This window comes from Sarcophilus harrisii, chromosome 1, assembly GCF_902635505.1.
Source record: "Sarcophilus harrisii chromosome 1, mSarHar1.11, whole genome shotgun sequence".
In the NCBI taxonomy this organism is placed as follows: domain Eukaryota; kingdom Metazoa; phylum Chordata; class Mammalia; order Dasyuromorphia; family Dasyuridae; genus Sarcophilus; species Sarcophilus harrisii.
Window position 1 is genome coordinate 294,155,400 of NC_045426.1, and position 15,898 is coordinate 294,171,297.

Here is a 15,898-nt window from a genome sequence, read left to right on the forward strand (position 1 = left end):
AATCCCTCCTCTTACTTTTCACACTTGTCACTCTTGATCTTTAGATTCTAGGAAAAGTTTTACTGGAAAAAATGATTAAAACATTTAAACTATGGCAAAATGTACACAATAAGTGGATTTAACATGTCTTGAATTTATGTGTTGGCCTCTGTTATCTTTGTTTCTATTGTCATGATCCAAGCTGGATTACTGATCTGTGAGTTTTAACAAATATCACCAAAAATCATCCTGCAATGAAATTCCTTGATAATAGGGATCATTTCCTAACCAACTTGTGTTCCTATTTCTAGTCCCACCATATTATACACACATACACAAAATCTATGGGCATATATATATATACTTACATACATGAATATAGATATATATTCATATATGTATGTATATATCCCAGTATATATTTATACATATGTATATATAATATGTAATGTCATATAATATATAATCCTTTGTGGTTATATTACATGATACAGTATTATATGTATTGTATATGTGCAATCAATTTAATAACATCATATAATATATAATCTATAATGCATACATATATATATTTATGTATGGTTAATAAAGGTTCAGATGAGATGGTCATATTTACAGATAGTCTCAGAGAAGTTCCAAACATACCATAAACTAATTATAAGTATATTGCAGTAAGTCAATCAGTAATATACTACTAAGCCTCCTAAAGATCCCTAAAATAATTTCCCCTAAAAGAAAAACATCAGTACATACAAGTTAAAAATTTCTTGTTAAGCAGCACTACTCTCCTCCTCCTTCCCCAGCCACCACCAACTGTCCTAAAATCTAGTTACAATCACTTTGGCCTTTATTTAAAATTTAGTTGATTCTATCTTCATCTCACATTATCATACTCTGAGATGTTTCTACTCTGGTGAATTTCTTAGAAGGAAATCATTCTCTCTTTTAATTCTGTTAAGGTATTTTGAAAATTGCCCAAGGTTCTGCACTCTATCTTTGGTGGTAAAGATAATACTCTCTATGCAAGCTGATGTCATTGTCAGCTTACAAATGGTTTTCACCCATCATCCTTGTGGCACCATGCTTTTGAAAGCTTTTTGGGAGGTGTGCCTGGTTTAAAATGATTTATAGCTGCTGTAAGTGGCTTAGCTAGAGTCTGTAAACAGATACTATTTGGTATTCTTTACATATTCATACCCAATTTGATTATGTGTAAAAGTAAAGTATGTAGGACAAATTTATAACATGGATGGAATAAACATAAAAGGCAGTTTCTTTTCCTAGATATTTGTAAAGTATATACTGTGAATCTGAATTATCATGGCCACAGCCACAAATTTTGATTTCTCTTACAAGAAAAGTAAAGATAAACACTTCTGAGAAGCAATATTAAAATCTGTTTCACTTCATTATTATAACTTTCTGATCACACAATTATTCTCATTTTTCCTTTTTTTTTTAAGCTACAATTTCAAACTACAGGGTCTTAAAATTAGTTATCCCAAGGCATATTTTTCCTACTTAATTAACATTAATAAGTGCCTGCAGCATATATAAGTACTGTCCTAGGCCCTGAGGATCCAAAGACAAAAATTGGAAAAGTCCCTGCCCTCAAAGAACTTAGGCTTTTGAAATTTAGTTCCCATATGGATTGTTCCTACAGCAAGTATACAAGTACATATAAAATAGTAAAATACAATTCAGAGGGAAGAAAAGACTAATAACTGGAAAGATCACAAATGGTCTCATGTAAGAAGACAGAAAAAAAAATCTAGGATTTCTGTAAGGCAAGTGTGCAAAAGAAGTGCATTCCACATAGGAAGGAACAAGGAAATTAAGATGCTGTCTCAGACACTAACTTAGATTGAAGGTAAATCACATAACTTCTTTCTGCCTCAGTTTCTTTTTTGTACAGTGAGGAAGTTGGATTTGACCTTGATTTAGTAATTCAGGTTTTTTCTTCTTCCTCTTTCCCTGTCCCCATTAGAAATGATCCAATTGAAAACATTTTTACAGTTAAAGGTTCTGATAATGGCCTCATTTCCAAACTATATAGAGAATTGACTCAAATTTATTAGAAATCAAGCCATTTTTCAATTGATAAATAGTCAAAGGATATGAACACAGTTTTCAGATGATGAAATTAAAATTATTTCTACCCATATGAAAAGTTGTTCCAAACATTATTGACCAGAGAAATGCAAATTAAGACAATTCTGAGATACCACTACACACCTGTCAGATTGGCTAAGATGACAGGAAAAGATGGGAAAACTGGGGCACTGATGCATTGTTGGTGGAGTTGGGAACGGATCCAACCATTCTGGAGAGCAATCTGGAATTATGCCCAAAAAGTTATCAAACTGTGCATACCCTTTGATCCAGCAGTTCTATTACTGGGCTTATATCCCAAAGAGATACTAAAGAAGAGAAAGGGACCTGTACGTGCCAAAATGTTTGTGGCAGCCCTTTTTGTTGTGGCTAGAAACTGGAAATTGAATGAATGCCCATCAATTGGAGAATGGCTAAATAAATTGTGGCATATGAATGTTATGGAATATTATTGTTCTGTAAGAAATGACCAGCAGGATGAATACAGAAAGGCTTGGAGAGACTTACATGAACTGATGCTGAGTGAAATGAGCAGAACCAGGAGATCATTACACACTTCAACAGCAATACTATATGAGGATGAATTCTGATGGAAGTGGTCATCTTCAGCAATGAGAGGATCCAAATCAGTTCCAATTGATCAGTGATGAACAGAACCAACTACACCCAGTGAAAGAACACTGGGAAATGAGTATGGACCACAACATAGCATTTGCCCTTTTTCTGTTGTTGTTTACTTGCATTTTTGTTTTTCTTCCCAGGTTATTTTTACCTTTCTAAATTCGATTTTTCTTGTCCAATAAGATAACTGTATAAATATGTATACATATATTGTATTTAACATATACTTTAACACGTTTAACATGTATGGCACTGCCTGCCATCTAGGGGAGGGAGGGTAGGGAAGAAGGGGAAAAGTTGGAACAGAAGTTTTTGCAAGGGTCAATGTTGAAAAATTACCTATGCATGTGTTTTGTCAATAAAAAGCTACTTAAAAATTATCCAGTTGTACCTAATATATACATTGCAATTGTTGCATGTGACATGGCCACCTCCCATCACCATACTTTTTACACTTTTTCTTCTCCTATGCCTGGGATGCTCTTTTACCTTATCTCCACTCCCTGCCTTTCCAATTTCTTTAAGCTTCGGCTTAAAACTCACCTTTTATAAGAACTTTTCCTGATTCCCCCTTTTCTAGTGCCTTCCATCTGCTTCTACATAAATCTTTTTTATACTTATTTATTTACATGTCATCTCTCCCATTTGATATAGTTTATTTGGTAAAGTTAAGATTTAAGGGTACCAAGTAATTTCTTTGATACCTATAAAGAGCTGTGATTTATTTCTTATTGTGAGGACTTCTTCCCAGAACATTCTTTTCATTCTTTTTACATAGATTTTATGTGTTGATGTAGAGTTCCTCTTATAGCTAGTGCCAAAAAGCCCCTCTCTCCCCCCAAAAAATGTCCCTTGCAAGTCAACTTTGTGATTATGGATCTCTCTAAGCTAAGCCTGGCTTGTCTTCTCAACAGTCTAACAGGCCAAGAGTACATCCATACCCCATAGGTTTATACATGTAAAGCTCGAAGGAACCTCCGAGATCATCTAGTCCAACCCCCTTATTTCACAAATGTGGAAAGTGAGACATGAGTCATCCAAATAGGACTTTGGTAAAGGGCTTAATCTCCTCTAATGATAGATAGAATATCTCACTCTCTCCCACCCACTCAAATTCATCTTTTTAAATATAATTTGTAAAACAATTAAGTTGGAATTAATACACAATACACTTTTCATATTCTTTTAAAAAATTGGGAATCTAAGGGGGGAATAAAAAAAAGTGGTCCTTCTTTTTTCAAGTCAGGCTCTCCTAGGATGTGGCTTCATCCTATTTGCTTCAGTTTCCTCATCTGTAAAACGAGCTGGAGAAGGAAATGGCAAACCACTTTAGTATCTTTGTCAAAAAAACACCAAATGTGATCATAGAGAGTCACATATGACTGAACAACATTATGGGTGATAAAGGAGAGAAAAAAAAGGTGAAAAAATTTACATGATAAATATTATATTTTTAAAAGAATATCAAGTTATCCATAATAGATTTGCAATTTCATGTGCAATCATCTTTTTTATTATGCTATAGGATGGATATGCTTAAATTAATATTTTAAATTTAAATAAAGGTAATTAAAATGATTTTTAAAAATTATGGAGTTTACATTAGTTTTTGATTAAAGTCAGGGGGATTGGAATGTTAATATTACAAACAGATTAGCAACAGATTGGAGCTTTTACAAAGGCCCAAGGAGGTAGTGTTTGTATTTATTGAGAAGACAACTGAGTCTAATAGAAAGTTTTTTTGTTTTTTTTTTTGCTTTATGGAGCACATAGTAGGCACTGAATAAATTCTCTATGTGCATATACCTGTGTATAGTACATATATGAATATACATGTACCCATTTTTATATGGGTCCATATAGTTATTACATGTAGCTATTACAGAGTGCGTTATAAGGTTATTTGACAGTTTATATTTTTTTAAATCTTAAAAAAGTGAAACCATTTTAATAAAGTACTGCATTTGTATATATTTTTATTCCTTTTTCATATGCATTATTTTTTCTATCCACTTTGTTTGAAATATGATTATAAAGAAATGTGACTTTTTTTTGGAGGGGGAAGGGTAGGGCAGGGGGAATAAGTATACACAAACTGACATAGATAAATATGATTTTTCCCCTCAAATCCAAGAGACTATGTTTTTATTTTAATGAGATTGCTATTGTAAGTCATTTTTTTCTAATTGATTTGACTTTACTTTTCTAAAAAGCCTTTTATTTTCAAGACATATGCATAGTTTTTTTAAATAAAGTTTTTAATTTTCAAAACATATGCATGGATAATATTTCAGTGTTAATACTTGCAAAACCTTATGTTCCAATTTTTCTCTGCCTCCCCTCCATCACTCCCCTAGATGGCAAGTAATCTAATATATGTTAAACATGAAATCCAATATATGCATATATCTTTATATAATTATGCATAGATAATTTTCAAGATTCACCCTTGAAAAACTTTGTGTTCCAATTTTTTTTCCCTCCTTTCCTCCTACCTCCTCCCCTTGATAGCAAATAATTCAATACATGTTAAATATGTGCAGTTTTTCTATACATATTTCCACAATTATGCTGTACAAGAAAAATCAATTTAAAAAGGAAAAAAATGAGAAAGAAAACAAAATGCAAGCAAACAACAACAATAAAAAAGTGAAAATACTATGTTGTGATTCACACTCAGTGCCTGCAGTTGTCCTTTCTGGGTGCAGATGGCTCTTTCCATCACAAGCCTATTTGAACTGGCCTAAATCACCTTGCTACTGAAAAGAGTCAAGTCCATCAGAGTTGATCATCACATAATCTTGTTGCTGTGTACAGTGTTCTCTTGTTTCTACTCAATTCATTTAGCATCAGTTCATGTCTAAGTCTTTCCAGGACTTTCCAAAATCATCTTGCTGGTTGTTTCTTATAGAACAATAATATTTAATAACATTCATATACCATAACTTATTCAGTCATTTTCCAACTAAAGGGCATCAACTCAGTTTCCAGTTTCTTGCCACGTCAAAAAGGGCTACCACAAACATTTTTGCACATGTGGGTCCTTTTCCCTCCTTTATGATCTCTTTGGGATACAGGCCCAGTAAAGATACTGCTGAATCAAAAGGTATGCACAGTTTGATAGCCCCTTGGGCAGAGTTCCCTATTGCTCTGCTCAAATATCTGTGAGATATTTTTAATATGTTCTTCTTTAAATATTTTCACTAGTGGCAATCTATAGCATTTGTAGTTTATATGATCTTAGGAAACAACTAGCTGTAATTTTGAAACAAAGCTGGTGAAAAAGGTGAGTGTTCAAGCTGCATTATATTGTTTTAGAGTAAAAGAAAACTCACCATCAAATATCTGGGAGATGAAGCATTCATTTTAAATGCTTAGCACAATTTTGGAAGTCATTTTTTTTTTTTTTTGCCTTAAGAAAATATTTATGGGCCATATGTAAAATTGCATAACTCATTTTCACATGACCCTATAAACTTTTATAGAAAAAGGCTCATAATTTAAGAAAAAGCTCATAATTGAGTTGAGCATTCAAAATGAATGCATTGTCTCCCATAGGAACTTGAAGAGAATGATACTTATTTGGGTACTAATGATTTTTAAAATTAGACTTATAATTTCATAATAGTACCTTGTATAGTACTAAGAGTAGGAAAATCCTGAAATTTGTGTAGGAAAACTTATTTGGACCATAATATTCCTTATACATTTGCTATAAGTTCATCCTACATACCCTGCCTGTTCAAATTATCAGACTGGGCATGGATGTGTAAAAATTACCCCTTCTTTCCCCCTTTCCTCATTTTTTAAAATTTGAATTTCACAAACGAATAGCTTACTTTTTAATAATTGTTTTGAGAGATTATGTGGAACCTAATTTGTTTGTTTTTTCCTTTTTTTTTTTAATGTATATTTTTCACATACATTCTTTTTTTTTAACTTCAGGAACTGTGGAATTGTTCTAGAAAGCCCAAGGATTTTATCAAGTTATTTTAGGTTATTTTTCATTAACACCTGCACTTTCACCCCAGCAGTAAAGAAAAGGGAAGACAAATTATTTTTTGTTCTTTTATCTTTTCCCAAACCCTTTAAAAGAAGGCCATGATAAAATGCTCCTTCTTTGTTGGCAGCATTAGGGTACCATTGTACCACTGAAGATTTACTTGTTGGCATGGCCAGAGAGGAGAAAGGAGCCACAGTTTGCGAGATGTGTCCCTGCCAATGCTACTCTGATTTTTCTGCCCACATTGATGTAAGAATCGCATAACATTGAAAATAAAGAGTCCTCACAGTTGTAGCTACCTGCCACTGAGTCAGCTCTGGACAATAATGAGCAAAGGGGAAATATAGTATAAAACTTGTTCTTCTCCATGGACACTACCTGCATTCATTCTGTAAACTCACTAGTAGATGATTGCTTAGTTTGAGTGTGCTGTATTGTTTGTCAATTAATTTCACATAGTACTTGAATGATTTTGTTGAAAGACTGAGCTTTATAAGTCTACAGACAAAATAGCTACCGCATTTTTGATTGTCTGTGGAGAATTCCTCCAAATTATTATGACATTGAAGGATCCCTGATGGTTCATCTGAACATATGGAGATTGTTTATTTATGTGTTGATATATGCCGGAATCAGAAATCCAGAAATGGAAGCCAACAGAGTTAAGTCACCTGAGGCCAGATTTGAACCCAAAGATGAGTATCTGACTCCATACTTGGTGTTCTATTCACTGCACCACCTAGCTACCCCTGCCATAGTGCTACTTTTTACAGACATTTCTGAATAGTTTGAACTTACATATATTTGTGAATACCCAACTTTGAGTTGGTGATAAAGATCATTTGCCCGACGTACAAGAACAAATTCATTCACAATTTCAGGCCCAAGGAGAATGTGAAGGAATCCAGTCCTGAGAAGCTGAGAACGAGATTTGGCTATGTAAACCAAAATACCTGGAGACATTCTTCATTCATTTATAAGACATGGATCTTGTCATTGCTTGCCTTCCTGTTATTTACACAAGATTTTAAAGTAGCTATTTAAAATATGTTCTTGTGATTTTTCAAGTGAAGATATACAGTATATAGGACACTTTAAAGGGACTAGTAAATACTTAGTTCATACTTGAAGAATAGTTGCTTTTTAAAAAAAAATTAGTGTTACATATTTAACCTTTATCAGATTGCTTGCTGTTTTGGAGAGAGGAAGGTAAGGAAGGGAGGGAGAAAATATTTGAAACACAAAACCTTACAAAAATGAATGTTTAAAAATATCTTTACATGTTTTGGGGAAAATAAAATTATATTTATAAGACAAAATTACTGTTAGTTGGTTAATCAAAGTTGGTTGATTCTGGATATTGATGAAATGACTGATGAGATTCTAGGCTCTCCATTCACCAACAAACTCAGCTTCATTTATTGTTTTTGTTTTCTAATTCATTGGTATGGTTCAAGATGTCTCCCTTTGTCCCTCAAATTTGTTGCTAGTTCAGACAGTTTTTACTCTCCAAGTATAGTTTGGCTATTCCTGTGTTTCAGTGTGTCTCTATTCTATGCAAAATGTTATGGTACTTTCTCTGTGTTTCAGGCTGGACACGTTTAAGGACTTGATGGGATTTTTGCATGACACCTAATTCTTTTCTGGATTTGACCTTGAATTCAAACAGAAATATCCCAAATGGCAAATATCAATCTCTCTACCTCAGGTAATTTAGCAATTTTTGTTTTGTTTTTTGATATTATGTGTCTTTGTACAAGGTGATTTTGCTTTTACATATATGAAGACCATAGTATGCAGCACAAGTCACTAGAATTTCAGAATAATTTTCTACTCATTAGTGTTTCCTCTAGATTCTCCTAAGAAAAAAAATTTTTTTTTTTTTTTTTAAATTCTGGCATCTACTCTGGCTTCCTACTGCTCTTAGGATAAAATATAAAATCTTCTGTTTAGCTTTTAAAATCCTTCACAATATGGCTCCAGCATATCGTTTTAAATTTTAAACTGACAAACTCTGTAGAGGGCTGAAACTCTGAGTTGATGCACTGGAATCAGACAACCAGAGCACTTAAGGCTAATTACCAATTGGACAATACTCTATTAGCATATGTGTGGAAAATGGCCCTTCCCACTATTCTGTGCTAACTCGATCTTTTGGTGTATACAGAGAATTGTAGGAGGGATTAGGGGTTGGAGTAATACAAGTCAGAATCACTTTGGCAGTAGACAAGAAGTCATGGAGGTCCTGGGTCCAACCCCTTCGCTTCTACCCCTAAAGACCAAGAATAAAGACCAAGGACTTTTGCTTATCCTGACTCCGGCTGATTCTAAGGCATCCAGAGTGCTAACTTGGTCTTCACAAAACTCTGTTCTAAACATTGCTGAAGTATATATTCAGAATCCTGTCTGAGGAGGGCTCCTGCCCAGAAAAAGACTGACATGGGGCAGGAGGAAGAATGGGGCAGAACGTCAACATTTAGATTGCTTTAGGCTCACTGTGGTCTACTCTGTTGGCAAACTGGCTTGGATAGTTTCTATCATTGCTTCAGAAAAGACACATGAAATCCAGCAGATTGCCACAATATACAACTTATACTGCCTATCTTCTTTCCAAGGGATTGGCTCTGTAATGAGATTGCGGATTTAAATATTAATTCATAAATGTAAGATGTCTCAAATACTTTGGGCAGTTTTAAGCTTTAGATTTTGGGGATGCTATGAATATTTTAAAATTTTTATTTTTATGATCTTTTAAAAAATATTTTTGACATTATTTGTTTTTATAACACTTTAATGCCCAATATCTCTTTCCCTACCCTTGCCTCCAGTTTTAAAATAAATAATAAACTAACTCAACACATCAACCAAATCTTATGTTATATGCTGTGTCTCATACCAGTCTTCCATTTCCACCTGATAAATCTTCATTAAAGTCAGTCTTGGTCATTGTACTTTTACTTTCTCTCAATCATAATTGAGGATACTCCATGAGAGGAAATGCCAAGATCCTGTCACTTTAAAGGCCCAAGAAACCTAACATACTAATTAACTGACAAGAGAGGAAAGAAGGTGATAAATAGAAATTTCCACTCTACATATATCTTTCTCTAGAGCTCCATTTGCCAAAATTATGAAAAATTCAATGTCACTTTTGGTATGCATGCCATAAATGGTAAATCTGTGGGAGAGTCAGTATATGGTTGGTTATTGAGAGACAAATGATCTCAATTTGACCATTGCTTCTTTTCCTCCTTCGTCCCACTGCCTTACTTTTGACAAATTTTTGTCCTCGTAAACATACTCTCCTAAGGTTAAATGGGCTAAAGATGAGAAATAAACCCCATGGTTTTCTTATTTAAAAATTTAGTGTAGAAAGAAGGCTTTAAAAACATTCATTTGAACAATACCTCTAGATTTTTGTTAAATAAGTTGTTCCGTTCCCCATCATAGTGCTCCCGTGGCCATGATCACTAAGGCTTTGATTTTTTTTATATCAACACCATAGACTTATAGGCTTTATACAAATTAGTCCCCACAGTTATCCATCAGTTTTCCATTTTTCTTTGCTCAGAAACAGCACCTATTAATTCTGCTTTTACTCGCACTACACTAGGGTAATAATGTAGAACTATCATTGTCACTCTGGAGAGTGATTTTTTAGAAGGAAAAATTCTTTCTATTATATTTTAGTCCCCTTTTCTCCTTGGCCCTGGAGGCGCTCAGCTCTTCATTGTATTGTCAGAAAAAAAGTATTCTAAGTACAAATGTTAGTATTAAAACATCCCTTGGAATTGAATGCAAAGAAGGTTGAATTTAGAATAAGTGTGAATTCTTGTTCTTTCACTTCATATGTGACTGTGGGCAATGCCTCAGTTTCCCCTGGAGAGAGAGAATTTAGATGAAATAATCTCCAAGGAACCTTTGAGCACTAAGGTGTGTTTTTTTTAAGAACAGTCATTTGGGGCTGCACCAAAATACTCTGCCGTGCTAATGTTACAGGTGTAATTTTTGTTTTTGTTTATTTCACAACAACATTTCATTCTTTTTGAGTAAGTGCAGGTTGGTGTTGCTAATAAATGTAATGATATGAGCCCTATAAAATGGTTATGATAATTTATTACTTTTAAAGTTTGTGATTAAGGCAAGAGAAGCCATCAAGTGTTAAGAGAATCATTTCATTCATTTGAAATCAAAACAATTAGGCTTTAAGGTTGGGCGAGTTTCTACTATATGTCGTTATAGATTTGATCTACTAATCGTTTGAAGATATACAACTGTAACGAGTTTAGAAAAGTTTTTAGAAACAAAATGAAATGTAAATATGTATTTTGTGTGTGTGTGTGTGTGTGTGTGTGTGTGTGTGTGTGTGTGTGAGAGAGAGAGAGAGAGAGAGAGAGAGAGAGAGAGAGAGAGAGAGAGAGAATGTAAAACAACTTTGCACAGCTCTGTCTTACATCCAATTTATGCGCAAGTTAAGACATCATGTCATTGGTGCTGAAGGATAAACAGTAACAACAGTACAAATGAATCATTGAAAATGCATTTTTAAGCACTTATGTATCCAATGCTAGAAAAACAAACTGATTTAGACCCTATCCTTAGGGAGCTTACATTCTAATTATGGGAGACAGGATATATCAGAATGTTTCCTTTCAAGGGGTATGGAAAAGCTTCCAATCCCTTACAATACAACAGCACATGAAGATGGCAATGCTATATCTCAGGAAATCTTGGAAGGGGACTGAGTCACTTTGAAAAGATAAACACTAGACAAAAGCAAGGTGCAGTATTGCCTTTCTTATTTTTATCAGTCAAAATGATTATTATCCCTCTATTAATAAGCATTTGAGTATCTATTACTGTGTGACAGACTGTGCTAGAAAACTAGGAATATCAGTTAACACACATTTATGAAGTTCCAGTGATCTACTGGACACTACTAGATCTATAATGCTAGTTGCTAGAGATATAGCTCCTCAAGGAATTTACATGGCAGTGAGGAGAGGGACAATTATATATGTGAGTATACATACACAAACATATCAAGAGTAATTTTCAGGAGGAGGTGATAATAACTTAGGGCAGTGTTTCCCCGAGTGTGGTACAAATCCCCAGGGGTACGGGAAGAGTTTGGAGGGGTATGTGTTGCACTGGAGTTTGGTGGGGATATGCACCTCACCGTGCTTAGCTGTGCCTAATTCTAGGCGCAGTTTAAAATTAAAAACGATATGCTGGAGCCATATTGTGAAGGATTTTAAAAGCTAAACAGAAGTTCTCATGAGTCAAGTCAAGACAATCTTGTGAGGCGTGACATGGTCTGGTGTGATACGGCATGAATATACCACACTTCGTTAGACAACTTACTTCGTTAGTAGTTAGTGGCTTCTCCAGGCGCCTGTGTATTTTTAGCTTTTGTGCGATTTTTCTTATAGGAAAGGTTTGTTATGTGCTTTAGTAAGTCCCACTGATTTGATTATTTTTATATAGAAGGATGAAATTGTTTGTACTGAGATAACAGATGGTCATAATTTGGTTCCCTGGTTGTTAATTTTAATCTGAGATGAGGCTCCATGTCCAATAGTCTGTTCCTTTTTTTCAACTTAATGTCTACAAATGCTGAAAAAGCAACTTCACATAAATATGAAGTTGGAAAAGGCAAGATGTATTTCAAAACTTTTTCTGTTAAAACAGTATACACATGTTGCATTTGTAACCAGAATGATGTTAAAGTACACTCCTTATGTTTATTTTTCAAGAATCCGTCTGAAGCCAATTCCAATAATTGCTCTTTTTCCACATGCGACAAACCTTCTGGCATGGATTTATATTTTATTATGAATAATTTTATTTTTCATTTATTATTATTTTGTGTATGTACCAAAAAAAGAAAAAATAAATATATTTTGCATTTTTTTTTGATGAGGGGTACTCAGCATTAAGAAAATTATAGAAGGGGTACACATATGTCAAAAGTTTGGGAAACACTGACTTAGGGGATTAGTTAAGACCTCATATAGGAGGTGGTTTTTGTACTATTTTGAAGGAAACCTAGAATTTGGAGAAGGGAGTGTGTTCTAGATATGGGGAGAGAGAAGAGACCCATGATAGTTTATGCAAAGGCATGGAGGTAGAATGTTGTCCCTGAGGAGATTTGTGTTGTTGAGTCCTTTTTCAGTCACGTCCAACGCTTCGTGATCCCATTTAGGGTTTTCTTGGCAAAGATACTAGAGTGTTTGACATTTTCTTCTCCAGCTCATTTTACAGAGGCAAACGGGGTGAAATGACTTTTCCAAGGTTGCTCAACTTCTAAGTGTCTGAGGCCAAATTTGAACCCAGGAAATTGAGTCTTCCTAACTGCAAGCCTAGCACCTTATTTACTGTTCCATTTAATTGCTCTTTCCCTGATGAGATTATTTTGTTTTAATTCATAAGAAACCTGGTAAGATGGGTTTTAGCCAGATTGTGAATGGTTTTAAACGCTCAACAAAGCAGTTTGATTTTGTTCCTAGATTCCGCATGGTTACTTGTTCATATTTTCTCACACTAATTTTTGGTCTTTATTGCATTCTTTCTACCTTTCCACTCCAAGTCATAGCATATACAAATATTCATAAAGCAGAATGGTGGCACAGCAAATGGAGTAAGAATCAGAAAAACCTGAGTCTAAATTTAGCCTTGTCAGTTTCCTCACCTGTAAAATGGAGATAACATTGCCTTATGCAGGTTTATTGTGAGGATCAAATGAGATATTTATAAAGTGATCAACACAACACCTGTCAACATAGTAGGTTTTATATAAATGATAACTATTATTATATATTTACTTAAGATAAACTAACATAATAGTTTAGCTGCTTATCTCATTGGGAGAGGGAAATTTTCATAATCTATCATTTACTTGTGTCTGGACTTTAATAAAAGTAAGTATAGAATGGGGCCAAAGAGCACTGATGAAGGGATGGTAGATCACAATGAACCAAGCCCAGTCGATTCTTCAGTTTTGCCCTACTCTCCCTCCCACCCTGTGTCAGTCTTTTTCTGGGAAGGAGCTCTCCTCAAACAGGATTCTGAGTATACTTCAGCAATGTTTAAAACAGTTTGTCAATTTAAAATTTAAAATGATATGCTGGAGCCATATTGTGAAGGATTTTAAAAGCTAAACAGAAGATTTTATATTTTATCCTAAGGGCAGTAGAGAGCCAGTGCAGTTTACTGAAGGGGAGAGGGAGGAGGGAGAGAGTGGGGGAGGAAAGGAAGGAGTGAGGGAGAGGGGAAGGGAGAGAGGGAAGGAGGGAAGAAAGGAGAGAAGGAAGGAGGAAGAGGAAAGGTGGGAAGAAGGGGAGAAGGAGAGTTTTTTTGATTAATATGCAGAATAAAGGATCCATTTCTATTTGGGTTTGAATTCACTCATATAGACTAAGCCTCTTCACTCTAAAAATGAAGGAACTAGGGGCAGCTAGATAGTGTAGTGGGTAGAGTACTGGCCAGAAGTCAGGGGAACTTGAGTTCAAATCTGGTCTCAGGACACCTGACACTTGATCCTAGGCAAGTCATTTAACCCCAATTGTCTTGCAAATAAATAAATTATGAGGAAGCTGAGGATCAAAGAGGTTAAGTAATTTACCTATGTTACCCTTATAGTAATAAAGAACCCAACTCTTTGGAATCTAGACACTATACAATGCTACCATTTGACTACAGAAGGAAGTAAGAAATATGATATGTGAAGATTTATTAGAAAGAGAAAAAAAAAAGGAGAAATATAGGTAGGTTATGAAAAAGAAAAAATGTAGTTAATAATGATTGGCTTCCTCCCTATCTATAAGGGTTATATGTAACACGATTTTTAGAATATCATATGGATGACCAATTTTGTATAGCCAATTTGATAGAAAATAAATGTACATTTATAATAAAAAGTATCTTCTGTTTCTATAACACTTCCTGCTTTTCTTTTCATTTTCTTTTTTTTTAATTTTTTAATTTTTTTTTTTTTTTTTGCTGAGGCAGTTAGGGTTAAGTCACTTGCCCAGAATCGCACAGCTGGGGAATGTTAAGTGTCTGAGACCACATTTGAACTCAGGTCCTCCTGACTTCAGAGCTGGTGTTACACTTCCTGCTTTTCAAAAAGCACTTTGAAAAATGTTACCATAATCTATTAATTTAAATTTCCGTATTTGGATAATATCCATATTTATTTCAGCTCTTTGTGTCACTATAGGTGGGTTAGTTATACACTAATTGGAGTGGGGCTTTAATCAATAACTCAGAAGTTACTTTCTTGTATATTATATAGGTGATATATTTCTGAATCCTAAAATTCAGTACTGTAAGGGTTGCTTCTCTTAAAAACAAAATCACTCACATTTGAACTTTTAAATGTTAAAATGCTTGAGATCATCTGCAATTGAACCCCTTAAGTTGCAGGATCTTCCTGTTTGATTCAATAAGAAATCACTTCGTTTAACTGAGAACCTGAAAAAAGGTTCTTCAGAGTTCTCTGCCAGTAGTGGGGTGTGCCTGCCTTGCAAACCCTTAAGGCTTATGGTTAGTATGTAACTAGGTTCACCCTATAAGTTTTCTTCCTTCAAACCTTGAGCAACTTGTAATGGGGCAAGCATCAGATTTCAGACACAGATGAATAGCTCTCCTATTAAACCAAGTGCAGGTGATTTATCTTCAGATTAGCAGGAGCTAATTTGAATGTTGAAGCCTGCAATCTAGTCACTTGCTTCCTGTCAGAGTGCGGAACAGAGATAAACTTAAGAACTCTGGGATTTTTACCCTTACCCTTTTGGATCATTTCTAAAAAGTGGGGAAAGTGGATAGGTTGACCACCTTCAGAACTTCAACTGTGACTATCATTCTTCTAAGGAGGTTGATTGATTCTTCTCCCAAAGGATTAAACCACTTCTGCTGAAAAAATACCACACTATGATAACCTGCAAATTTACTGAGTGAGTACTGAGAATTTTTTGTAATTGAGTCTACTTCCATGGACAAACTGAGCCATAGAGCTATATAAGCACCTGGTGATGTTGCTGTTTTCCTTATTCTGATTCCCTGTACAACAAATGCTTTATTGTCTGGATCCTGCCCCTTCTCAAAAAGTTTATGCTATAGAATTTCTGGGAAAAACTCAGTTAAAAAATCTACAATTGTGACATTTCTTCCTTGGGTTTC

At 34.5% G+C, this 15,898-nt stretch overlaps 1 protein-coding gene across 3 annotated transcripts in view; it reads left to right on the plus strand.

Moving 5' to 3' along the window:
* The window catches only part of KANK1 (KN motif and ankyrin repeat domains 1), a 241,521-nt gene that overhangs the window by 163,749 nt on the left and 61,874 nt on the right, over window positions 1-15,898 (plus strand). For all 3 annotated transcript variants that reach the window (XM_031943918.1, XM_031943902.1, XM_031943907.1), the window contains exon 3: window positions 8,306-8,423. In XM_031943918.1, coding sequence (XP_031799778.1) covers window positions 8,396-8,423 — 28 coding nt within the window. In that variant the 5' untranslated portion in view covers window positions 8,306-8,395. The remainder of the gene's footprint in view (window positions 1-8,305; window positions 8,424-15,898) is intronic.